Below are 26900 nucleotides of genomic sequence, written 5' to 3' on the forward strand. Positions count from 1 at the left end.
GTTTATTTGAACTCCATTAGATGATCTCTACTGCTGAGACTCTCTGCGGGCTATCTGAGGGATGTCTGAGGCCTGGGGACGGGGAGGGGGAGGAGTGGCCTGCAAATGCATTTCTGGGCCGGCTCTGTCCGGACACCTGCATACGGCTTTAGATCTGCAGAGGGCTGACAAAAAACTACATTGCACGCATGATCTTTCCTTCCTTCTTTCCATCATGTTTTCCTCTTCTAACCTCTTACTTCCAAACTTTGTGGCAATTTTGTGCCTTTATAAAGGGTCTGAGAGGAATTCTGAAGGTTTTTGCGCTATCAAGGTTATTTTACTTCTGTTTGTAGCAGTTTTACCTGAGGCGAAATGCCCTGGTCTGGTTGGTGAACCGCCGAGGGCTGGATCTTTCTCAGTTCCTGCCCCAAACTACTCTTCTTGCCTCAAAATCCTGTTATTCCTTTTCCTCCACGGCCTCTAGCACAGCAGGTCATCCACCCCCGATTTCTCAACACTCTCTTGATTTCAAACACTGAAGCATGTCTCTTGACTTTTGACTTGGAAAATACTATCACTACAATTATGCTCCAGCCACATTAAAATTCTCTCCGTTCCCTGATTATCATGCAAAGTCATGCTGGCACCTCAGTAGAGAATGCATTTCAAAATTTCGTTCAACAGAAACCCATAGTAAGCAAGATAGCTTATTCAAGAGTACACACATGCACGCACACACGCACACATGCCCACGCACACACACATGCACGAAGTGTCATGAAATACATATCCTTTCAGAGTGCTCCACTGATACTTTCTACACCACTGCACCCCTTTCTATTTAAATTTACTTCTTTATTCTTTAAAAACTAGTTTTGACTGACTACATTGATTTCATGATATGCTAATGGGCTGCTGTGACCTGAAGTGGGATAAATAACGTTTCAGTGGTCAACCCTCTTCACTGAAATCTTTGTCTCAGGCCACAGGCCATGTCCTGCCAGGAGTCTTCACTCGTTAGTTCGTTTGTTTGTTTGCTCATTCACTTGCAAGACCAGTCACTGCCGCCTGCTCTGAGCCAGGCCCTCTGCTGGTGCTAGAGACACAAAGGTGGGCCAGATACAGACCCTGTGCTGTGGAGTTCAGGGACCTGGATTTGCACTGGGAGGGATGCCCCTGCCTTTGAACTCTGAAAACACTCTCTGCTCTGTTCAGGCATTCAGCAGCAGCTGGTTGGCTGACTCCCTGACTCATCTACCATTCAACGTGGTTTAGTCTGTACCAACCCCTGCTGAAGCTCCCATACTTTGGCTACCTGATACGAAGAGCCAACTCATTAGAAAAGACCTGAGGCTGGGGAAGACTGAAGGCAGGAGGAGAAGGGGATGACAGAGGATGAGATGGTTGGATGGCATCACCGACTCAGTGGACATGATTTGAGCAAACTCCAGGAGACAGTGAAGGACAGGGAAGCCTGGCATGCTGCAGTCCATGGGCTCACAGAGTTGGACACGACTGAGCACCTGAACAACAACCCCTCTGCTAGGCACTAGAGGTTCAATGACCAGTGGGGCGTGGGACACACTGGAAGTCCCAGTGGAATGGGGTCAGATGCATATCTGGTCACAGGCCTAGTGCAGAACAGCTGTTGATTAACAGTCAGCAAACAGAGCTTGGTAGTTCTGTCCCTCTCTGTGCCCACCCATTCTCTCCTCTCCATGGGATCTGACCCTCTCTATACAATATGATCCTCTGTCTCCTTTGGGATGAATGCTCTCACCCACGCCTACTTTCTTAAAGCTCCCGTGACTCCTGAAGTCTTTTCTCTTTGGGTTCAGTGTGTTCCGTTGGCTGACTTTCATAGAATCTGTCTTTACCCAACCACTTGCCTGAGTGAGCTGATAACCTATCAGGTTTTGAGGAGCCCAAGAAGACTTAACAGCATCACACTCTTCCTCTTACCAACCCAGGGTCCTCGAACATATTCTAAACTGCTAGTCAAGTAACTTGGCGGTGTTTCTTCCTCTTCCCATAATCCGCTAACCTGTCCAGCAGTGGCAATCCACAAGTATTTACAGAATTGCACTCTCTGCCCTGTGTCCAGCCCTTTTGATCCAGCCAGTCTTTTGCAAGCTAAGGGATACGATCAAAGTTATGGCACAGAGAAATAGCTGCCTCAAGTGCTCTTGCTGCTGCTGCTGCTGCTGCTGCTAAGTCACTTTAGTCATGTCCAACTCTGTGCAACCCCATAGACGGCAGCCCACCAGGCTCCCCCATCCCTGGGATTCTCCAGGCAAGAACACTGGAGTGGGTTGCCATTTCCTTCTCTAATGCATGAAAGTAAAAAGTGAAAGTGAAGTCTCTCAGTCGTGTCCGACCTTTAGCGACTCCATGGACTGCAGCCTACCAGGCTCCTCCATCCATGGGATTTTCAAGTGCTCTTAGAGGAGGAGTTATCTCATGCTGTCCTCCCCTTCCCAGCTGTCTGATCCCCAGGTACTGTTATCTGCCCTTCTTGTACTGACGATCCAGCTAGGGATCCTTCTTCTGCTTGCAGACCTGAGTGGCTCCTTTCTTCCCACTCAAGTCTCCATAGAGGGCGCCCTGCACTTTATTCTCCCCATGAGTCCAGGGGAGGGACAGGTGATCTACTAGGCTGAAGGGCCCCAGGCATCCAGGCCCGGATGGAAAGATGGTATTCAAACCACCTAATCTGCTGAAGGGGGTTCCCCAGCCTGATCTGGGCCCTCCTACTGTAGACCTACTTGAGGTCAGCTGACGTCATTGATACCTCTTTCACTTAATGTGGAGCTGAGCACATCAGAGGCAGAGTGTCAGTCTGAGCTACTGCACTCATAAAACCTGTAAGAAACACCTGCTCTGGGCCCAGCACTGTGCTGGGCTCTGGGGATACAGATGAGCACGATGGGGCCCCTGGGGGAGGCCTTCCTCACTCCCAGTCCATCTGGCAGCACTTCTGCTTCAGTTCTGAGTTGGGCTTTGTGCTTCCCTCCAAGGAGACCGGCCCGGCCCAGCTCAGCATGTACCCTGCTTGGCCGGGGCCCTCCCGTCAGTCCCCGCGGGCCACTCCTGCTCCTATGGACCAGCTGGGGCACTGCACAGAGGCATGGGAAGCCCCCAGGAACTGCTGGTGTCATCTGTGCACTGCAGCCCCTCTGGTTCCTCGTCCCTGCCGTGGGCAGGCCTTGAGGAAAGGCGTTCAGGGGACAGCCTGTATACTGAGGACTGGCTGGCTGGCTTCTCCCACAGGACGGTGTTCCTGTCAGTTCCGACCTGGCCTTGAATCCCTCTCCATCTCATAGTCCCAGCAGGCCTCACACTTGGATCTCCCAGAGTCAGTCACACAGCAGTGAATCTGCAGAGTGAAGCTCCTGTACCTCACAGGAAACAGCTGGGGCTCCTTGCCAGGCTCAGAAATGCCGTTAGGTCACTGGGTGACAGCCTGCTTCTTGGAACCTGTTAAACGGGCTCTGTTCAGACTGTACAAATTGCAGTGTAGAATACGGCTTCCCTGGTAGCTCAGCTGGTAAAGAATCTGCAATGCAGGAGACCTGGGTTTGATCCCTGGGTTGGGAAGATCCCCTGGAGGAGGGCATGGTAGCCCATTCCAGTATTCTTGCCTGGAGAATCCCATGGACAGAGGAGCCTGGTGGACTACAGTCCAGGGGGTCGCAAAGCATTGGGCATGACTGAAGTGATTTGGCACACACGTGTGCCTTGTTTGTAGGTTTCCAGTCACTTAGAATCTGGGGATACTTAGTAGTGAAAGTAGTGAAACACAGGAGCTGTTTCCCGCGAATCTAGATGAGTGAGGAGCTGGGCATGATGATTTAGGCAAACGTTAGGTAAAAGGAATGTTTGCAGTAACATTTGGAAGCTTCCATGATCCATTCATTTTAGAGCAAATACTCTATTCCAGGCTCTGCCCTAAGTCATACAGGTTTGGAGAGATGAATGGTCTCTGCTTTCAAAGCCTCTGCTATGTAACTGAAGGTGACAGACACATAAACAATGATCTGGGAGCTGACTTCTACTCCTGCTTCTGCTACTAACTGGTAATGTGATTTCAGCAGATAATTGAACCTCTCTGGACTCTTGAATCCTCAGTATAAAATTAAATAAAACGGACAATACATCCAACTATTCTCCGTTCCGCTATCCCTCCGCACTCCTCCTTTTCTCCTTATTTCCTTCCATCTTTTTCTTGTTCAAGGTAATATATATGCATATTTATCTTGAGCAACTACTAAATGTGAAAGTGAGTAAGATGTGGTCCTGTTGTGGCAGACTCAGTTTAGAGGGTTGGCAGATATTTACATGGGAGAAGGCAATGGCACCCTACTCTAGTACTCTTGCCTGGAAAATCCCATGGACAGAGGAGCCTGGAAGGCTGCAGTCCATGGGGTCGCTGAGGGTTGGACACGACTGAGTGACTTCACTTTCACTTTTCACTTTCATGCATTGGACAAGGAAATGGCAACCCACTTCAGTGTTCTTGCCTGGAGAATCCCAGGGATGGGGGAGCCTGGTGGGCTGCCGTCTATGGGGTTGCACAGAGTCGGACATGACTGAAGTGACTTAGCAGCAGCAGAAATTTACATATTCACTATATTAAGCCCTTGCCCAAAGCCACGTGCATTCAGCAGTAGCAGAGCCCGGATCTAAGACACAAGCTGGCCTTGCTCCAAAGCCCATGTTCTCTTCTCTCTGCTGAGCAGCCCATTTCTTCCAGTAGAGGTTTCTCAAGTTCCCCACCGGACAGGCTCCTTAAGGGCATGTCAGACTGTTAGAAACGATACCTAAATTCCTGGGTAGGTGCCACGTGATCTGTGACAATGTAAGCATCAGGCTTGGTGAAGCACCAGAGCACATGGTCCCCACTGGCACTGATCAGCATGGCATGGTGAGAACACCCCTTAATCAGAAGAGCCATCGGCAGCCAACCAGTCAGAGCCCTAATCAGATCCCATGACAGTCCAGTAAAGAAGGGTTAAGCAAGTATTAAATAATATCTCCCTTGGTAGGAGTAATATTCCTACATCCAGTTGATTAAAAGAACTCACGCCACGGGAAGGCCCACAAGCATACATACAAAATCACACAATTGAATAAAAAGAGCAGAAAGCTTTGTACCTGGAGACAAAAGCAGAATTTCTGGCCAAGATAAATGAGTAGCTTTCTCCTCACTCTGCTTCTGCTCCTGGCTCTGCCACTTCGCTGGCCTATGCACTGGGGAAGATCACTTAACCTCTGAGGCTCTCGGTATTCTCAGGGTGAGCTGAAGGGGACCCTCACATACTCTCACCTCTAAGAAAGTTAAAGTCCAAATGCTCTGACACACTTGTAGGATGCCACGATTATTGGGCTCAGGGCGCTCCCCTGACTTCTCTCTTCCCATCTTGTCATTGCTCCCTGTGTGGAAGGGCTGGAGCAGTCTAGGCCTTGGAGTCCCAGATCCATCACGTCCCAGGAGAGGGCCTCCTCCATGGATTCCCAGCTCCTCTCTGAGGATGGTAATACCACTTCCCAAGGTGACTCCCCAGGAGTCCTTCTTAGGTTCCTGCCCCTCCCTCCTTCCACACTTTCCTGGATCACACACCTGGGGTGTTCACGGTTTCATCTACCACTTGCTTGTTGATGGCGCCTGAATCAAGATCCTCAGCCCTAACTTCTGTGTGAGTTTCAGATTTGCTTCTGAACTACAAACAGACGTTCTGGGTGATCTATTGAGGTGAGGGTCCTCCTTGCCCTTGCCAGCCATCTCAGTAAAAGAGTCCTCTCTCCAGCATTCCTCAGACCCAGCTGACGATGAAGCTGATGACTGGCTGTGCGGATTTCCCTCTTTAAATAGAACTGGGGGAATGTCACTCATTCTTCCTGTCCCTCCTCCCTACCCCTACCCTGTTCCCTTAGGGCAGGAACTCTCTGGCACAGGAGGCATGAACACAGAAGACACAGTATGTGACTGCTGAGCTGAACTGGGCTGACGTTTTGAGAAAGCTCAGTGTGTATCTGGCATACACACTACCTTGGAAGACATTCAAAAGAAATGATCACAATTCCCTCCTGCTTAGATATCTTTCCTGAGGTCAGAGACCCTGATCTGGGGAGCAGAGCAAAGAGCGCTGCCTTTTGCTGGCTCCTGTATCCTTTCCTGGGCTTCCCTGGTGGGTCAGCAGTAAAGAATCTGCCTGCTAATGCAGGAGACCCAGGTTTGGTTCCTGGGCTGGGAAGATCCCCTGGAGGAGGGCATGGCACCCCACTCCAGTATTCTTGCCTGGAGAATCCCACGGACAGAGGAGCCTGGCAGGCTACAGTCCATAGGATTGCAAAGAGTCGGACATGACTGAGCATGCATGCGTGTACTCTTTCCTGCCCCTGGGTCTTTGCAGAAGCTGTTCTCTTTCCCTGAAAAACTCTGCCTGGCTGAGCTACTTGTCATCTTTAAGACTCACTTCTTAAGTCTTGGCCTTTTCCCGCCCAGAAGCGCCTTCTCTATGCTTCCAGAGCATCCTGTGGGCACCTATCTGGCCTATCACGCTGGAACGACTTTTTGTCTCCCTAGTGGACTGTGAGTGACCAGTGGGCAGGGACTGTGCTCCACTCAAGTCTGCAGTTTCGGCACAGTGCAGACCTTGGTACCAAACTGTCCAGTAGATGAGACACCGCTGAACACTGGTGAAAGGATGCCTGGGCATGTGCCTGGGTGCCAGCAGGGGCAGCCCCACCGCCCAGCCTCCTAAAGTCTCCCGGCATCAGCTCTGAGGGAGAAGACTGTCAGAGCCTTCAGCTCATCTGGAGACCGGGGCATCAGTAAGATCGGACTGCAAAGTGGGTATTGATCCAAGATTCCCCTTGGACCTTTGATTTCTTACTCTCTCCATCCATCACCCAGCGAGGACAATACAACTCTGCTCGTAAAAATTCCAGATGCTTTGGAGAGCAGTTTTCTAAACGTGGGTACCTGAGGCCGCTTCCCTGCCCCCTCGATGGTCCACCCAGAGCCTTCAGTGCTGTGTACCCCTTCCCAGCCTCCTCCCACTCCCAGCCACACAGATGGAGCCCTGGAGGTGGCTCATTTCCCGTTCTGAGAACCACGGCCAGAGCTGGACTCACCCTCCGTCAAAGGGGTTCTCCCCAGGGATGATGTGCGTGCTGTCCCTGCCCACGAGGAACTTGATTCGGTCGTAGAAGGAATGCAAGTTCTGCTGGGACACGGGGGCCTGTGTCTCCTGGATGATGTCCAGAGGGTCGGGGGAGCCCAGGCACAGCGGGTTGACGTGACAGAGGGGCTGGAGGCAGCAGTCGGGGTCCATGCAGTCCACCAAGCCGTCTGCAGGGGTGACAGAGCAGGGCGTTTGTACTGCTATGTGCAATCTGCATCATTTGTCCACACTGCCTCCATTCAGTTCTCTACTTTCCACTCACTGAATGACGGTATCAAAGTGCCTGATACAAGCTGAGGCCTCTGCTGGGCACCAAGGAGATTCAGGGGCTCCAGGTCCCACCCCACTAGTCTAGTAGGAGAGATGGACAAGCCAGTGTGCAGTGTGATGTGTGTTATTTATTTTCTTTTCAGAGAGATAGAAGGAATTCTATGCCTGGGGGCCCTGAGGTGAGAGAACACACTGGACAATTTGGATCGCTAATTTCAAATGCTGGGCTCAGAAAGTGAGGAGAACAGCACAAGATCAGGCTGTGAGTTTTGCAGAAGCAGACAGCTGGGCCTCCCGGGCCACGTTAGGGAGTCTGTATTTCACCCTCTGGACAACAGGAGTTACTGAAAGGTGTTAAGCAGGGGATGACTTCACTTGAAAGTCACTGTGTTGCTGAAAGCACATCTCCTGTATCAAGGACAAAGGAGCTGTGGGAGCCGGGGCCTCCATGCAGCAGGAGTGAGAACGGTTCCTGAGACTAGAGGAGGAACAGTGGGGATGAGGGAAGACAGTGGTTTTGGAGAGACAACAGAGAGGTAAAAACGATAGACTGACGGGATCTGGGGGTGAGGAAGAGGCGGCCGAGCTCCAGCCTCTCCCCCAGCTGCGAGGCACATGTGCGGGGAGCCGCCTCTGCCTTCTGTGAGAGGGGCTTTGTGAGTTTGCTGGATGGTTTCAGGTCACTGACCAAGTTGTCATTAGCAGAGAATTCTCTTTACCACATGGGTGGATTTCTTTAGGAGTGAAAATTATATTGCACCTTGCAGCTTCTTGAAGTGCAAAGAAAGAAATTCCACCAGACCACAGATTTTTGGTCTCATTATCCCAAAGTGCTTTTACGGGCACCCAATAGAACAGCTTAAAATAGACGAGACGCCAATACTGCCCGGAGCAGTACTGTAGGCAGCCTGTGCGCTCTGTAGGCAGAGAAGAGCCTGAGCACGTGTGTCCTTCTGCAGGCTGGGGTTCTGTGTCTCCTGCTTCCAGTGATTCTGGGCAAACTTCCCCACCATCCTGAGGGCATGGGTCCTGCTCTGGTTGTCTCTGATGTAGCCCCAGCACATAGCACAGGTGTTTAAGACCTGACTGTTAAATAAATGAGTGACAATGGAATGAGTTAAATGACATATGAATCAAGTCCATAAAAGGCAGAAAAACATTATCTTCATTCAATTCTGTGAAACAGTGTGGTATGGTGGGAGGATCCCGAGGCTCAGACTCTGAAGTGCAAGCCCCAGAACTGCCTGGAAGAATGGCTTTGAATGAGTCCCCATACTTAACCTCTCTTCACTTCCATCTCTTCAACTCTGATATACTCCTTCTCTTGTCTCCGTGGATCTATAATATAGAGGCTGGCCATAGGGTTACTGCACATACAACATGCACTCTTAAGCCTCTTTACTAGTCTCAGGGTGTTGTGGCCTCAGGCAAGCTCCATGACCTCCCTGAAACCCAGTTTTTTTCCTTAATAAGTTGGGACAAAAAAAATCCCTTGTCCTTCTCTCCCAACTTCTGCATGGTGTCTAAGGCCCATCTGCTCTGCCCTCCTTGAGGGCAGCACAGTGGTACAGAGAATGGGCTCCAGAGGTCAAATCCTGGCTCTGAGACTTACTACTGTGTGACCTTGGTCAGGTTACTTAAACTCCCTGGCCTTAGATTCTCACATCTCTTACTGTGACTTATAAGAGTGCTACTTACATAATTCTTATTTACGTGAAAGACAGAGTATATGTCCTCAAATCTGGCAGAATACCTGATATATCATAAGTGCTTAATAAGAGGTGGGCTTCCCTGGTGGCTCAGATGGTAAAGAATCTGCCTCCCATGCGGGAGACCTGGGTTCAATCCCTGGCTTGGGAAGATCCCTTGGAGGAGGGAACGGCCCACTCCAGTATTCTTGCCTGCAGAGTCCCATGGACAGAGGAGCCTGCCATGCGGGAGACCTGGGTCCAATCCCTGGCTTGGGAAGATCCCTTGGAGGAGGGAACGGCCCACTCCAGTATTCTTGCCTGCAGAGTCCCATGGACAGAGGAGCCTGGTGAACTACAGTCCACTGGGTCGCAAAGAGTTGGACTCGACGGAGCAACTAAGCACAGCACAAGAGGCAGTTTCTCTTCCTGACCCTGGAACATGGCTCCCCAGAGTGGGGGCCAACCGTCCTGCGTGTGCTCACCAGAGATGTGGCGGAAAGGCCTCCCCTCACTCGGGCCGGGTCCTGGGTCCTGCCTCGTGCCTCCTGGCCCAGCTCCCAGGTCCAGCAGCTAACTGCCGAGCCAAGCACCTGTCTTCTCCCGCAGTTGGCTGGCCCCATCACACATTCTCAGGCTGCTCCTGTCAGACATTGCTTAAACACATAATTACAGCCCAAGCTGAGGGTTATTTGCATTCTGCTATTGATGTTCGCATGACAGATTCAGCTGCCGCATCCATAACTCTGCAGAAATGCTCCATTATTCAATCCCGGCGAGCAGGGACGCTGACCATTAAATCAGCCGGCACAATTGAAGGGCCGTGAAAAGTCATGGCTAATTTGAAATTTTATTAGCTCCTGCCTGTTCTTGTTTACCACCGGAGCAGTCCCTGGAAACCAGTCTTTCACCTCTTCATAAACACCCTGCTTCGTGGCACCTTGGAAGAGCGGTTTCCTGTTCTCTGGTCCTGGCTGGAAGGTTAGCCAGGAATGACTACTATTAGTTTTTGTATTAAATGACGATGACGATGATGATGATCACAGCTGCGCCCCACTGAGGGCCAGGCACTGTGCTAAATGCTTTCCAAGAAATGTTTGCAAGAAAAATGTCCGTGAATCTTCCCAGTTCTGTGAAGTAGCCACTGTCACCACCATAGCCCTCATTTTTGACGGGAAGGAACCAGAGGTTCCAAGAGGTAAGGTGACTTGGTCAAGATCACACAGTTGGTCAGTAAAGAAGCTGACTCGGAATCTGAACTCAGTTCTTTGTGAAATAGAAAAGGTTGTCTGTCCCTGAAGGGATGTAGGAACTATTTAAGTGGAAAACCCGACTTTATGAGGCTTGCTGTGCTCTTCCAGCGTGCTGGTGACCTCCACCACTGCACTCATCTCTCTGTATTATAATCCTCGTGTTCTCTGTCTCCCTCCCCACCCAGCAGGCTCTTAGAGACCATGGCTGACTCATTTCAGGGTCCCCACCCACTGCCTTAGCTTCCAGCTTCATCCATGCCTCTGGAATCTGGGGTTTTCCATACCCCTTACTTCTTTCCTTTAGAAAAATGCCATCTTAGACAAAATTGCTGCTCCTTGTGGTGAGAGGGCCCTGGTGATGATCTAGTTGACTATTCGGGTAGAAATTTTAAGGTCTCCGTAAGGGCTCTGAGCTTTAGTTCACCTGTCTGTAACATGAACAGTCAGACCTTGCTCAGAGAGACACTGGGAGGGTTAGGTGAGATCACGGGCGTAGCACACTTAGCACGAAGACCAGCACCTGAGCAAGGGCTTGACAGACATGAGCCACTACTCGCCCCTGGCTGGGTGCTTCCCTTGAACAGGGATCCCAGTAACAGAGCTGCCCTCCCTACACCCGTGTTTCAGGGCAGCTCTTTCTGCAGATGGTCTGTCTGGCCTTGGAGAACTGAATCAGAGAAACACAGCCACAGCAACACGCCTACGAGTTAGGGAAGCAGAGACCCCAGGGGACTTGAAGATTGAGGTTCTCCGAATGGGGACATATCACACACCCTGCTCTTAGGAGAGACTCTGGGACTGTGGAGCTGTTTACAGAGTGATTGATGTCCGGCCAGGAATGCTGCCCGCCTACAGCTCCCTATGTGGAAGCTCCCTCATCATTCAATCGGCAAATATTTGCTGAGTTGTAAATGTGGGCTAAACCCTACTAATAGAGACCATCACAGCTAAATGAGATACATAACAATAGTTTTAAAATGAGTAGGGCCCACGAGATTCTCATCAGAGCCACAGTTTTTGAGACTGGCTTCTAAGCAAACCCTTCTCTGTATTTTCAAATGCAGCATATGGCAGCCTGCAGCAGGGTATACAGCTGCTCACAGTAACCGAGACTCTTGCACGGTTTCAGCCTTTTCGGCATGGATGACAAATTTTAGAAAAGTCATAGTAAGAAGAAAAAGTATATTGTGGGGATAGAAAAGTAAATTTGGGGGTAGGTTAGAAACACAGCAATATATGGTTTTCAAGATTCTCAGGTTTTGGCTGAAGACATTTAGATTCTCCATGCACTTCTCTCACTTAATTGTATGTTATACACACATTGGTTGACTTTTGTCCGTGTTTGCTGCATTGCCTATTCTCCTTGAGAGACCTTTGGGATCGTAACAGCAAAAGCAAAACTCCCAAACCCAGCAGGAAAATAGAGAAGGTTTTCCTCTACTTCTTTCAAATTTTCAATAAAGCCCTCCTAAACCCTAAAACTCCAACTTGGGGGAAATTACACGTTTCCTCCAGAAATTCCCTTTACCCATATAGTTCTAAGGCCCCCTCTCTCTCCTTATATGGTGGAAGTGAAGAAGGGCAGTTGAAGGGTCAGAGGCCGTTCAGGCTCCAGCCATTCAGCAACGCTGCACCCAGCCGCGGCCTCTGGTGGGAGAGAGGGGTCCAGGGAAGGGAGAAGGAAACAGCTAGTAAAAAGGCAGAATAGAGATTAAAAAGACAGGAGTCAAATGAAAAAAAAAAAAAAAAAAAAAAGACAGGCAAGAGAAAAAGGAAGGAAGGGTAGGTTGGGAAAAAAAGAAAAAGGTGGCCACATCTCCGGGGCACTAAATGAACCTTCCAGAGTAGTTCTTGTTCTCCTGACCCTTGAACATGAAGTCCCATGGTGATGAGACGCCACATGGTGACGAGATGCCACGTGGGGACGAGACGCCACACGATGTGTGCAGCAAGGCTCTGCTAACACTTCCATGTACGTCCTGTGCCACCCTCTGGAGGACGAGGGCTGCGCCATCTGCTCTTGCATTCCTCCTCAGTGCCCAGCCTGCCCATGGGTGTCCCTGACCTTGAGAGGGGCAAGTGGAGAGAAAGAATCCAGGCTAAGAAGCCTGAAGACAGGGTTCCTTCCCTGAGCCTGTCACTCTCCAGCCATGAGAACTTCAATGAAAAAAGCCTTGGTGTCCATCACCCTCTGCAGAGAGGGGTGCCACCTAGGAACGGGTGAAGAGTTGTGCCATCAGTCGGAGTCCTGACCACAGTGGCTCCCCGTTTGTGTTATGATCTTCACAGCTGCCAGGGCATGCTGCGGCCTCAGGCGACCAAGTCCCTCTCCGCTGTCAGTGTCCCCATCAGTTGTTGGGGGGAGCGGAGGGCAGCCCCTGGGGTTAACCCGCCTAACAGTCACTTTGTGGCCTTTCTATGCCACAGGCCCATCTACCCTGGTGGCCGCCTGCTGGAACGTTCACAGAAAGCGACAGGCACTGAGGGTTCTGTAGAAGGTGGTGACGGAGCTGGCCTTCTCATCTTTACAAAGCGGACACTGGGATCAGGTTAGTTGATTCACCCCAAAATCACGCCGCTAGTGCAGTGGCAGCTGGGGCCCTGGTCTCTTCTCTGTCTCCAAACTCAGGCCCTACTCCACTGCCTGCATCTCTTTCTCTATCGTTTCCTGGCTCCCCCGTCCACAGAGGGCAGACGTGACTTGCTTCTTATCCCATATGCATATAGCACACTGCCCTATGCACCGTGAGCACGTTTGTTGAATGAATGAAAAAATGAATAATGAATGAGTGAGGATCCCAAGTCAAACAGCTCCATCAGTTCGACTGGGCCCATCGAGGGCTACAGGGTGTGACGGAAGTCATCCCTCCCCCCGCACCCCCTCCACCCTAGGAAGAGCTTGCTCCTCTCCTTAGAAAGCGGGCACACACGACAGGTCTGCTCTGATCCTTCAGTGTCTGCCACATGGCTGGCGGGCCCTGCCCTAGGCACTGGACAGACAGGAAGAAAACCGTCACGGCTCCAAAGGACTCCCAAGTGTGGCAAGTCAGAGCGAGATAACCATGTGCAGGGGAAGAAGGAACTCTCAGCCCATATTGGGGTCCCCAATTGGGTGTGCTGTGGAAGCCCAAAGAGGGGACCCCAATATGGGCTGAGGGCTGGAATATTTCCTGGAAGACGGAATGCTTAAACTGAGACTAGAAGGATGGGCAAGAAGAAGTCGAAAGGAGAGCAGAGCTAGGGGCGGGTGTGGGCAATTCGTGGCCTAGCAAACTCTTTTCATCAGAGTTGGTTGCATGGTCCCTTAGCCTGATGGGCCTGTGGACAGCGTCTAACCAGTCCAGCCAGCTCTCTCTGCAGGTTTAACTCCTCCCCGGGCTCAGCAGCCCACCCGCCGACCTCATCTCACGGCTGCCTGCAGTCTGGCCCCAGACGTGTTTTATGGCAGGCTGTGAGCAGCATCTGGGGAGGCCCCGGGGGGTGGAGGGTGGAATGTGCCTCCCCGTCTGTACACATCTGGGAGAAGTTTTTGTCATCTGCTGTAATAAATTCTGTGCCTTCGGTGAAAAGGCTTGCAAAATCTTTATCTGCTCCTCAGAACGCAGGATTTTTAAAGGTCAATTTTTCTCTTGTCTCTTATCACAAGAAATGTGGTTTAGAGATAGTCTGAAGTGTGGCCAAACTCTATGGCTCTATGTGCCAACGATGGGAGATGAGGAGGAGAAGGGAGGACAGAGAGCTTTGTTCTCAGTTTTCCTGAAATTTCTTCCTCCAGGTTGCATCTATCAATGATCTGAATTGCAACCCATGATTGTTTTATGGGGCCAACAGAGTCTACAGAGATGAACACACTTTGAAGCTGCTTTAAGATCCTTTATCACAAGGGGTATGGGTGCTTAAATTCCAGTGGATGTTTCCTTTCTTTGACTTCTTTTTAAGCATGGCTTCCATTTGCATCCTAGCTTTCCCACTGATTCATGGTGTGACTTTGGGAAAGCCTCATCAGCTCCGTGAGCCTCAGCTTCCCAGCCTCTAAGCATCTGCCTTTCAAGTGCTTCACGAGGGGCTGGAGTTTATGGACACAGAATGTCCAGCCCAGCCCCTGGCCCTTAGAGATGCTCTCTAAATGATGGCTACTGTTTTCATTTATGTATATTTGAATTTTTTTTTCCTTCTAGCAGTAAGCATGTAGCAGTTTGGAATACAAATTTTAACTAAAAGATGAAAATGGTCAAGATATATTACGATATGGAAAAATACAGTCTAATCATAAGTCTAAACAGTAGACTGTAAAATTTTATAGAGAATATAATTCTAATTTTTAAAAGTGATTTATATATGAATATTTATTTATGAGTATTTATTTTATAATAAACATCACACTTCTGTGATTACAGGTGGAAAGGAGCAAGACAAAGAGAGATGACATTTGCAAGTGACGAACTGAGGCTCAGAGAAGTTGAATAACTCACTCAAGGTCATACAGCCAGCAAATGGGGAAGCCAGGATTTGAATCCAGACCATCTGGGTACAGATCCTGCTTCTAATCACTGTGGTATGTTGCTTCTCAGGCCCTTTAAATACACCCTCTGTAGTCCTCACAGCAACCCTGCAAGGCAGGCCTTGTTATTCTTATTTTATAGTCACTTAGCATCTTTGGTAAACTCCAGAAGGTAGGGGACAGAGGAGCCTGGCCTGCTACAGTCCATGGAGTAGAAAAGAGTCGGACACAACTTAGTTACTGAACAAACACAACAAGCATCTTTGGGCCACAGTTTTTCCATCTCTGAAATGGGCACACATGCCCCCTCAGATGGTCGGTGAGAACATGTGAGAAGGTGCATGGGACAGCGTGTCACAGGGGCCTTTCTGAAGGGCACGTAAGGATAGGGCACATCTTCTTTGTCAAACATACCAAATGGTGAATCAGGGTCTCTGCTTGCCAGCCTGCCCTGCTGCTGCCCCTCACCAACCAGGGCTTGGAGTGAAATCTGGAGGCAGGTTAGATTGACTGGGCAGCCCTGACAGTGGATTAAGAGATTGGGAGTCACTAACTCACATTCAGGATCTGTTCTCTGCTTTAAAATCTAGACAACCATAAGCGAAAACAGAAACAAACCAATAAAGCGAAACCCGACTCAGCCATACAGTGAAACACGTTTTCGGGGGTCTCAGTTAAAAACCACTGCAACAGCTTTCTTCATGAAGCTTGAAGTTCAAGTTTCATTTGTAAAGAATTGCGTTAAGCCTAGCAAATTGGGAGAGAAGAGAAGCCAGGAGTTTTCAGATAACTTGCAGGGCCATGGTTAGGTTTATGATGGAATCGTGAGTCTGAGGTCCAGGCATGCTGGAAAGCTCTTGTGTGGCCAGCCCCCAGGGACTATACAGTTTCTGCCACCTGCTAGCTGTGTGACCTGAGCCAAATGCTTCCCTTTGCTAAGCCCTAGCTTCCTCATCATAAAGACAGTGAGGGTATCAGAATACCAGGCGCCCCCCAGTGTTGTTGGCTGGGTGCCCAGTTGCTTATATGAGCTATCACTGTCATCTCTGGTCCCCCCTGTGGCACTGCTGTAGCCTACTTAGATTGGACTAAGTTCTCACACTACACGTCTGGGAGGAAGATGAAACACCATGGGGTGGCGGTCCACGAGATCACACAGAATGGCTCAAGGGTCTCGGGTCCGAGTCCAGCCGTGTTACTGACTTTCTGTGGGACTCTGATGATTGTGACATCACCTCCCCGCTCCAGGCCCCAGCTTTCCTGTCTGTAATGGGCAGGGCAGGAGGAGGGAGCTCAAGTCTGTGTTCTCTGCCTTCTCTAGTCCTGTTACTCACAGTAACCGCTGCGAATTCCTTCTCCAAGCCCCCGAGTCACATCAGCCAAGAGCAATCACTCAGCGAGACTCTAACACTTTTTTCCCTCCACCGTGGCTTATTTAGGGATTCCCGATGGCTCAGATGGTAAAGAGTCTGCCCGCTATGTGGGAGACCTGAGTTCGAGCCCTGGTTTGGGAAGATCCCCTGGAGAAAGAAATGGCAGCCCACTCCAGTACTCTTGCCTGGAAAATCCCATGGACGGAGGAGGCTGGCGGGCTACAGTCCATGGGGTTGCATAGTCAGACATGACTGAGTGACATAATTTTCACTTTCTGGCTTATTTATCTGGGATCCTGCTGTGTCCCACATCATGACTGAAATAAAGGTGCTCATTCATTCTGCTCCATTAGATGTGTGAATAACGATTTCTTAAAAATAACTGAGCTTCCTGAGGGAGAAGAGGCTGGGCCATGTTTGCTGGTCTTGATATCCTCTGAGAAAGGAGTGTGCGACCTGGGAGATAGCAGGAGCCCGACGAATGTGTGCCTGACCAAACCTCAGACAGCCAAGTGCTTACTCTGGCTCACCCCATGTTGCTGGGTAGAGTCTGCCCTGTTTCTCCCTCCACTAAAACTGCCCCTGTTTGGCCAAGACCCAGAGGGGCCAGGGAGGACAGTCTTGCCCCCTTCAGCACTTGGGGACAGCCTAACTCCTGCAGTTGCTTCATCTGTGCCATCCTTCAAAGCCGGGGGGAGGGACCCCTTCCCCTTCCTCTTGGCTCCTCCAATGGGTAGAGAGCCCACCAAACTGAGAGGGTCCTGAGGTGGGTTGCTGCCTCATTTCGCAGTTCAGAACCCAAGGTCAAGCTCCCTCAACAGTGTGGTCCCCTCAGCCCGTTGTCTTCCCAACCAGGATGATCCTTGGATGTCTTCCTGGCTAGACTGGAAGCCCCATGGGACATCACAGTTCCCAGGAGGGTACCAGGCATTTGATAACATCAGCTGCATGAGGGATGCCCCTTTATCACTGCCATGATTCTATCCCATCTGTGACAGGTGCTGTTTCTCTCTCTCTCTCTCCAGACTGTGAACGTCACAAGGGTAGCAACTGTGTCTTACTTGTCTCTGAAGTCTCAGAACCCAGGAGAGGGCCTGATATAGAGGAGAGGTTCAGTTAATGTTTGCTGAGTGAGTGACCTCAGGTTACAGTACTTGTGTGTGGCTTTGCTAGAAAGTATATAAAAGCTCACTCCAGTCCAAACATGCTCCGCAGATAGAAGAGGTATATTCTCCTGCACTTGGCGATTTGTTGACTGTTCTTTTCCACTTCCTGCTGGTTCACCTCCATGACAGCTGGGGAAGGCTCTGTTCCCCTGGGGTCTGGCTCAGCCCCATTTCCAATGATGAGAAGCCCTTCCAGGGCTGTGGGGCTCTGGGCTCCTGCGTACCCACCTGCCCTGTCAGCCCTGGGGAGTCTGGGCCCTGGGAGGCTAGCTCTGCAGGACAGTGAACAGAGGGTACGTGGGCACTGTGCTTCATGTGATGGAGTAAATGGACCTTGTTTTACGACTTATTCTGGGATGTGCATTTTGGGGAGCTATACCTTCTCCTGGCACTTCTCAAGGACATCCAGTTCTTTTGCTATGGATATTCAACAGCCCTCTGAAGGCTTTGGCCAACACCCTGGATTCCTGAAAAGGGAATGACTTCATGGTATGGCTCCTCTCCCTTTCTTTGCTAACTACATGAATGTCATTGCTGGTCATGGAACTGTGTCTACACAGGCAAAGTGAAGGGGGAAGTTAGGGGGATAATCAGGTTGACATCTCCTTCTTATGAAGATCAAACATGATTGTCCTTTATCTTCCTGGAAGGCGGGGCTACACGGTGCCCTTGCTCTGCCTGTGATGTTTTCTCCAAATGGAAAGCTCTCTCCAATAAAGCTTGCCTACTCAAGCATGGCCTTCTTGATGAACATTTTACTACCCCCACGATAGTCAATATGGAACTCTGCACCAGCCCGTCTCACTGTCCGTTAGCACTTCACTTTGGTCTTTCTCCCTCATTTGAGTTCCTGCAGTGTGGGGACAGGACTTATTCATCCCTGTGCCTGGCCCCCTAACAGGGAACTCTGGATATTTATGCAGCAGAAGAATTAATGAGCTTTGCACGTTTCAGGTTAAGGGACATTTCAGTCCTGTGAGGTCTCAGGAGGAGAGCATGGACCTGCTGTCTCTGCCTGCCTACCGTGGCCCAACCCCACAGGCTCCCTGTGGAAAATTACTCCACGGGGCCAAGGACTGGATGCATTGGGCTTGGCCTCCTCCTGGATTCAGGCAGCAGATATAAGGTCTGAAAGCTGGGGGGCTCGGACAAAGACCAGTGGTCTGAAACAGCCCAGAGCAGCTGGAGCCAACTTGAGGCAAGTGAACCAGAATAATCACGACAACACACACTGGCCTTTCAGTCCTCATGCTGCTCTGCTATTGTTGAACCGCACTAAGTAGAAGCTTCCCAAATGTTGGGATGCTGAGTTTCTGGCCTTGGATTTTCAGTTTTAGACCAGAAAGTCCCTTGGCATAAACATAGAAGCTGCATAAACACATCTTTTTGATGAGGTCAACTGTTAGGCCATCATTCGAAAAGGAGGGCTAAATGTTCTGATCTTTTTTTTTTTCAAATATCTTTTTATTCTATTTACCCCCTGAGATTGGTAGAGGCACAAAGAATCATCCCATTTTCCAAGTAGGAAACTAAAGCACATTGTGGTTGTATTTATCCAAGTTTCACACAACAGATAGACAAAGGTTAATCCTAGGACTAAGATAAAGACTGGAAGGGCTCTGATGATCCGAGGGCCTCATTTTATAAGTAGGGAGTGTGAGGCCCACTGACTCGAGTAGCTTGCTTAGTGACACACAGAGGGCCAAAGACAGAACTGGGATTAGAACCTTGGCCTATTCATTCTCAGCTAATACACGTTCCACAAGAGTAGGCCTCTCTTCCTCAGGATTCTGACTGCCCAGCACTTGAAAAAAACAAAAGCCAACAGCAAAGATGAATTCTACTACAAACCCATAGGGACAGAAGGTGTTGGGGCAAAGGTGGCCCCCAGGACTCTTGGTGAGCGTTATCACCAGAACCAGAGGAGAAGGGACCTCGACCAAAGGTAACTCAATCACCCTCCCCCTGGAGAAGCATCCTTTCTGGCACTTTCTGTGCTACAGAATTGGGGTAGCCTCTTCATGTCCACTTCTAGTGCGGGAATCTCATAACTTTGCTAGGCAACTCACTCCATTAATGCATTATGAGAAAATTCCTTCATTCATATGCCTTCTCCTCTGCACTTGCTGTCAGATGGCAACGGATTTTGTTTGCATCAGTTAAGTTTAATTAATTCCAATGGAACAACAAGGAGACGTGCTTATTCCTTAGATGACAGTTGCTGTCTTATGACTACCCTGAGGGCCCCCTGGACTGGACAGCTGGTGGGCTGGTGGCCTATTCACTCAGTAATGCTCACCCTCCACTCTGCGTCTCCCACTGCCCTGGAGACGCACGGGGCCCTTGGGTGCCAGAGCCCTACCTCCATCATTGTCTTTGGTGTCGCCACAGGCGGTTTCCATGGACGTGTCACAGCCAGCTCCTCTCCAGCCCAGCTGGCAGACGCAATGCCATCCGTTCAGGTCCAAGGTACATCTGCCGTTGCCATTGCACAGGCCAGGGCAACCCTCTGCAAGGCAAAGCAACCAGAATCAGGGTCTGATCAACCATGGGCACAGACTGTGCTCACACACACTCACACTTGACCTGTCAGCTCACAGAAGACCTTCACAGTCGTCAGCACACTGATGCCCTCGGTACCTGGGGGTGCCTATCGTTAGAACTGCCCCTTACATTTAAGGCTACTGAGACTCAGAGGCTCAGACCACATGGTTACCACGTGGCACTGTCAGGAGGTGGCGGGGCTAGGTCTGAAGCCCACACCTTCTGTACCCAAAACCCTCCCTTTCCAAAGTGATCAGGATTCTAGAGCCAGAGTCAATGGATGTGGACTTATCCAAATCTGGCCAGTGGAGCTTTGGGGCTGATTCTTCACTCCTTGCTCACTCTTGCCGGTTGTTCCTGCCTCTGTTTTGTTTAAAACAAACGAATGATCATCTCTGCGTTTACTCCTCTTGTCCCCTCAGCACACCTGGTTCTCATTCTAAAGGGCTGTACTTTTCTCAGGCCTTGGGACTAGGTCCATCGTATGGGACCTTAGGCTTTGCATTTGTTTTGTCCGATTTCCTCCTGAACAATTGTCTTTGCTTTAGGAAGAGTCCTGGGGTCTTTTTCTTCCCATCTGATCCTCAGCCACTCAGAGCAGCCTGGACGACTGCCACAGAGCGGCTAACGAGGGCTGTCTGGGAATGCCAGTGCAGGTGCGGGCAGGCCACTCTCCCCTAATTGCGTTCATCTGTACATCTGTCCGCCTGCCTGTCATTTATTAGGCACCTTCTCTGGGCTAGCACTGGAGGTGCAGACATGCATAAGGCCTAGCTCTTATTCTTGAGGAGCATGCAGCCTATCAAAGGAGACAGATTTGTATGAGCAAAATATTTCACTGCTAAGTGCCCTGAGGGAGATGTATAAAATATGGCGGGAACCAAACACGGGAGCGGCCATCTGTCTGTGAGGGCTGGGATGATTTAATCAGGGAGGGTCAGGCAATATTTAGACTCTGCCTGAGTTCTGCTTTGACTAGATCATAAGGTGGGAGTTGTTATTGTTCCAGGAAGCTTGCAGGTTCTTGCTTACCACCTTTTCAAGAATCTGTTAAGTTACATGCTTCATTCCTGCTCCTATTTTGCTGCTTGGTTTTCATCAAGTCCTCATTTTTAGCAAATCTGCCAACTCCTTTCTTAGAGGGGCCATCAAAAAACGCCTCACCAGGATGCCTTCCATAGCTTCTTTCTGGCTCTGCTCAGTCTCAGGGGAAGGTATGGATGTGAAAGCACTCTGCCATCTATAAAACTTGTTTTATTATTAAGGGCAACAAACTGCTACAAATACAGCTATGAACTGAATTTTCTATCATGAAATAACTGAAAACTGACTCCTTACTCTTAAGTGAAGCAAGTATGGATACGGCTGTCTGGTACGAGGCCTAGGCCAAGGTTGGCACTCACTAAATGGTAGATCAATTAGAATCTAAAACTGTAGTGTTTCAAGGCCTTTTTATCCTTGACTGGTATTACAAAGTAGAAGAAAAGAACATGTTCATTTATACTTGAGATGTTCAACATAGCCACCAGTCTATCTGGCCACTGTGTTTCCCATTCGAAGGAAGAAACATTTATTGAGTGTGTACTCCCAGCCCAGGAGGGAGTCTCACAGAAACTCTGAAGCAAATATAGACTATGGGGGTCACTGCCTGGCAGAAGCCTGTTGGGAGAAGCAGGACGACACCAGCAGGGTCACCCAGAAGGATTCGAGACAGCAGCTGGGAAGCACAGGAGCAGTGCTGTGACGTGCAGGCATTCTGTCTCAGAAGCTGACCTCAGCCACTCCTGATCTAAGCACCTACAAGCTCCCTCCCTCCTTTCTCCAATTAGTCCATTTAAAGTTTTCTCCATCCAGCCGAGACTTGCTTTAAATTAAGCCTCATATGTTGAAATTAGTCTCGGAGGAACAAGGGTCCAATTGTTAAGGATAGTAGTAGACTGCTTTCTCTTGCTCCAAGGTGGAGCCTTGTGTAAGATGCAAAGAATTTCTCTTGAATGAGAGCACAAGCTTGGGAGTCATATCAAAGGCTGGTTCTGTCATTCAGTGGCTGTAAGACCCAAGCACCTTATTTAATTCCTTTGAGCCTCAGTGTACTTATAAAATGGGGTTGTTGGGAGGATTAAATAAGATAATGTATGCATGACACACAAAGCCTGACATACAGCTTGAAGACAATATCTGAGTCTTCTCCATGTCATGACTTTCTCTCTAGTTTGAGTAGAGGGACTGTCATATCATAAGTTGTATCCATAACCCCAGATAGGGGCCATAGAAAGGCAAAAAGAAAACTGAGGCAATTACCTAGATCAACGTCAGCAAAGTATTTTTTAAAAGGTCCAGCTACTGAATACTGTGCCTTGTGAGCCATATGGTCTTTTTGGCTCCGTCATTACCAAATTCTGCCATTATAGCTTGAAAGGAGCCACATACAATTTGTAAACCAATGGGCATGGCTGTGTTCCAACAAAACATTATTTATAAAAAAGGGATGAGCCAGATTTGGTCTGCCAAACCCTGATTTAGATGCTTCAGGACAGTGAAGACAACGACAGCTGCTGTAAACTGAAGGCTTACTATGGCTTACCACTGTGCTAGGCATTCTACATACATTCTCTCCAAAACTAAGTAACTTTTGGTTATATTGTTCAGATCCTGATGGTCTAAGGCAGTGTCGATTTCACACCATTTAATCCTAAATTTTTAATAAAAACCAAACCTTATATAGAATGTGGACTTTGGAACGGGACAGAACGGTCAAATCCCAGGGCCACGATCTTCCTTTGTTGCTGTTGCTAAGTCACGTCTGACTCTGTGATCCCAGGGACTGTAGCCCGCCAGGCTCCTCTGTCCATGGGATTTCCCAGGAAAGAATACTGGAGTGGGCTGCAATTTCCTTCTCCAGGAAGAGGGCTGCCATTTCCTTCTCTAGGGGATTGTCTTGATCCAGGGTTTAAACCCGGGTTTCCTGCACTAGCAGGCAGAGTCTTGGGGAATCCCATGCAATGTTTGGCAAATCATTTAACTCTCCGAGTTCAGTTGTGTTATCTGTAAAATGGAGCTAATACCCAATCCAAAGAGCTGTTAAGAAGGTTAATGGGATAATGTATACCACTTGTTTAGCACAGCGGATAACACAGGTAGGCATTTAATCAATGATAGCTGCTATTATTATTATTGGACTTATTTAACATTGTATTGGTCCAACTTCACTACGAAACTCACGAATCAAAAAATAACACTTTGTCAGTCCAAACTGTTCAACATTTGGGTCAAAAGCTATGGTCTTCGTGAATACAAACCTTGCCAGAGAGAGCTGAGACAAACCCAGTGCCGTGGTCATGGAGCCAACATGCAGCTCAGCAGGAAGCAGTAAGATAGAGGGGTTCAGGGCCCCCGAGTCCCAGCCCAGGCCCACCTGGCTTTCCTAGTGCTCTGTCCTTCTTGAGAGCAACTGTCCCAAACATACTTAAGTAATTCATTTTGCAATAATTTAAGGTCTACTCTCTCCATTAGAATGTAACCTCCACAAAGGCAATTTTGGACCTAAACTAGTACCTTGCACAGAGCCAGTACTCCATATATTTGAGCTGAAATGGATCAGGGGATGAGGCGGGAGAGCTAGGTTCTGCATGCCTAACTTGTGGGGTCTTGGCAAAGCAATTCGTCCTTTCTTGACCTCAATTTCCTCATCTATTGGGGTGGCCAAAAAGTTTATTTGGGTTTTTCCATAACATCTTACAGAAAAACCCCAGGGAACTTTTTGGCTAACTCAATACAAAATAAAGGTTTGGATGAGACGCTCTGTTAGGCCCTTCCAGTACTACCACCCAATAGAGAAGGTCAAAATAACCTCAAATTGGATAATTCTGTTCTTAATTTCAACAAACTTTACTTAACACCTACTGGATGCCAGGCATGGATTAATTCTGGGATATACACAGATGAGATATAGCCTCTGCCCTCAATATTTTTATACTCTATTTATCTATACCTTTTGTTCCAAGACAATTTAAGACAGGATGGGGCTTGCCTGTGGTTCAGATGGTAAAGAATCTGCCTGCAATGCAGGAGACCCAGGTTCGATCCCTATCCCTGGGTCGGGAAGATCCCCTGGAGGAGGACATGGCAACCCACTCCAGTATTCTTGCTTGGAGAATCCCCATGGACAGAGGAGCCTGGTGGGCTACAGTCCATGGGGTCGTAGAGAGTCAGACACAACTGAGCGACTAACACTTTCACTTTTGTTCCAGGACAATTTAAAACGGGTCTTATAATTGCAAACAATGCTTCTCAAAGTGACTTCTTTGAACTACCAGTTCTATGAGTTCCTCAAAAACAAACCTCTATAGTTAAATAAGTTTAGGAAACAAATATCCTATATTCTCATCCTAGAAAGTCACATTAAACACATTAAAGCCTCCGGGGAGTCTTACAACAAGGAAACCTATGTATTTGATTATTGGAACATTTTCCAATTTGACCTCAGAACTCCTTGCTGCCACCCCAATCATTTACAATCATGTGGAAAATTCTATTCCACAAAACCCTCTTTGGGAAGCCCTGCTCTAGTGAGCTCTGCTTAGCACACAGGGCCTGGTGCACACATTCTGTGCAGCTCTGAAACTGCCAGGAAGAGCCCGTGTTCTCAGGGAGGGTCCACTCTACATGTAAAATCACAGGAACGCTCTTTCCACGGTCAGTTTCTTTAAATGGACCAGTCTGTATCCCGAGGGTCTGCACTGTCCAGCTGGTTTCAGGGTTTCAGAGACACCTGGAGTACCTGTGGCTTGAGTGAGGTTTGCTCTCATGAAACAATTTGCTTTTGAGATCATCACACCTCCCATTAGCCAGTATGAAGGGGCCTCCTCTCGGGGGGGAACCTGTTGACTTTCTTAAAGCAATACGCCCTTCCTTACCTGCTGCTAAAACTCATTAATTCCACAACCCTAAAACACATCAATAATTCAGAGAGCCCAAGTGGCGTTAACAATCCCCTCTGGAAGGATTCATACTGGGCATTTTCCAGAGCCCAAAATAATATAATTTTAAGGTTTAGAGAAGGGCTAGGCTTTTCAAAAGAAACAATGCCCTTTAAATGACAAGGGACTGCTTTATTTCCAACCTCTTGTTTAAGCCTACGAAGACTCCTTTGAAGCTAGAAGACTTTCAGAATCCTTGAAGGTATTTAGCTTTTATTTATGTGGTAGAGGAGCTATACAACATACCTATCCCGTTTACGTTTCTTGTTCTGGTCGTCTTGTGTGTTTTCACCCCTCCAGGCAGTTCTCTAGACAAGGGCACCATCATCTCCTACCTAGATGACAGCAATAGCCTCCTAATTGGTCTCTTTGCCCCTAAATGTTCCTTCTCCACTTTTCCCACAATATGGCCAGATTGATCCTTCCAAATCGTAAATGTCATCAAGTCATTTGCGTGCTGTTCACTCACTCATGTCCGACTCTTCTGCAACCCCCATGGACTGCAGCCCACCAGGCTCTTCTGTCCATGGAATTTTCACAGCAAGAACACTGGAGTGGGTTGCCATTTCCTTTTCCAGGGGGTCTTCCCAACCCAGGGATAGAACCTGCATCTCCTGCATTGGCAGGCAGATTCTTTGCTGCCTGGGAAGCCCCATCTAGTCAGTATCCTGCTTTTAAAAGCCTTCGGCGGCTTCTCGTATGCTATGTCATGGCCCACAGTTTTGGTCTATGAGGCCCTGCCTAAGCTGGGGAGGGCTCTCATTGCTAAGTGGCCATGGGATGTTCTCTATCACAACCCTCACCATGTTTTGTTGGAACTATTTTTAGTGTTTTAGTGACAATATATTTTTAGTGATTTTTCTGGGAGGCTGGGGCCTCGGTTGTGTGGCTCCACATTTCCTCACACTTAGGAGGAGGTCAATATACTTGGTGGGTGGCTGTTGTCTCTCCAGTGTCTACCAAGGCAAGTGGACAGAAAGAACAAAAGCTGGCTTGTCTTTGAACTGCAAAATACTCTACTCTGAAAAGTCCCAGGCTTACATATACCAACCTCTGAATTCTTTTTTGGGAATTACTAGCACCCATTCGGAGAAGGCAATGGTACCCCACTCCAGTACTCTTGCCTGGAAAATCCCATGTATGGAGGAGCCTGGTAGGCTGCAGTCCATGGGGTCGCTAAAAGTCGGACACAACTGAGCAACTTCACTTTCACTTTTTACTTTCCTGCATTGGAGAAGGAAATGGCAACCCACTCCAGTGTTCTTGCCTGGAGAATCCCAGGGACGGGGGAGCCTGGTGGGCTGCCATCTCTGGGGTCGCACATAGTCGGACACAACTGAAGCGACTTAGCAGCAGCAGCACCCATTATACCAGAGAGACAGTCCGATGGGGGCTTGGTGGAGAACTAGATTTTTGGTAAGAAACATTTGCCTTTTAAAGTGACTTATGATTCATTGACCTAATCTAGCTCAAGGTTTGGTGAATATTTTCTGAACTGCAGATCAGAACAGGTGGCTCGAGAGAGAATGTGGGTTACTTCCTGGTGAAGGTGTCAGCTTGGAAGATGTGGTTTAGAGGAAGAACGTTGGAAGTTAATGGGACATTCTTCATGACTCTGACAGAAGAAAGAATATTGGAAATATGGATTAGGCCAGGAAATACAAAATCCTGGTTCTGCTACATACTACAAGTATGATCCAGGCTAGGCCACTCAACTTCTTCAACTTTAATTTCCTTTTCCAATCAAATGAGTATAATTCTATGTGTTCCCTTAAAAAAAATTCACAGGACTCACTTAAGACTCATGGATATGGAAAAACTTCACATAGTAGGAAAAACATTCACCAAATAGATGGTGACATTATTAAACTTAATCCATCTTGAGGATTCCCCTGATGATGATCATGTGTGAAAGGCCTATTTTAAAGAGGCTCAGAGGTGTGACTCTTTCTTGCTG

At 48.8% G+C, this 26900-nt stretch overlaps 1 protein-coding gene across 1 annotated transcript in view; it reads right to left on the reverse strand.

Moving 5' to 3' along the window:
• The window catches only part of TENM4 (teneurin transmembrane protein 4), a 439221-nt gene that overhangs the window by 89238 nt on the left and 323083 nt on the right, over nt 1-26900 (reverse strand). Inside the window, exons 14-15 of the mRNA XM_068978818.1 lie at nt 19783-19929; nt 7120-7336 (exon numbers count right to left, since the gene is read on the reverse strand). Of these exons, the coding sequence (XP_068834919.1) occupies nt 7120-7336; nt 19783-19929 (364 nt within the window). The remainder of the gene's footprint in view (nt 1-7119; nt 7337-19782; nt 19930-26900) is intronic.

Source organism: Capricornis sumatraensis, chromosome 8 (genome assembly GCF_032405125.1).
Source record: "Capricornis sumatraensis isolate serow.1 chromosome 8, serow.2, whole genome shotgun sequence".
NCBI classification, from domain to species: domain Eukaryota; kingdom Metazoa; phylum Chordata; class Mammalia; order Artiodactyla; family Bovidae; genus Capricornis; species Capricornis sumatraensis.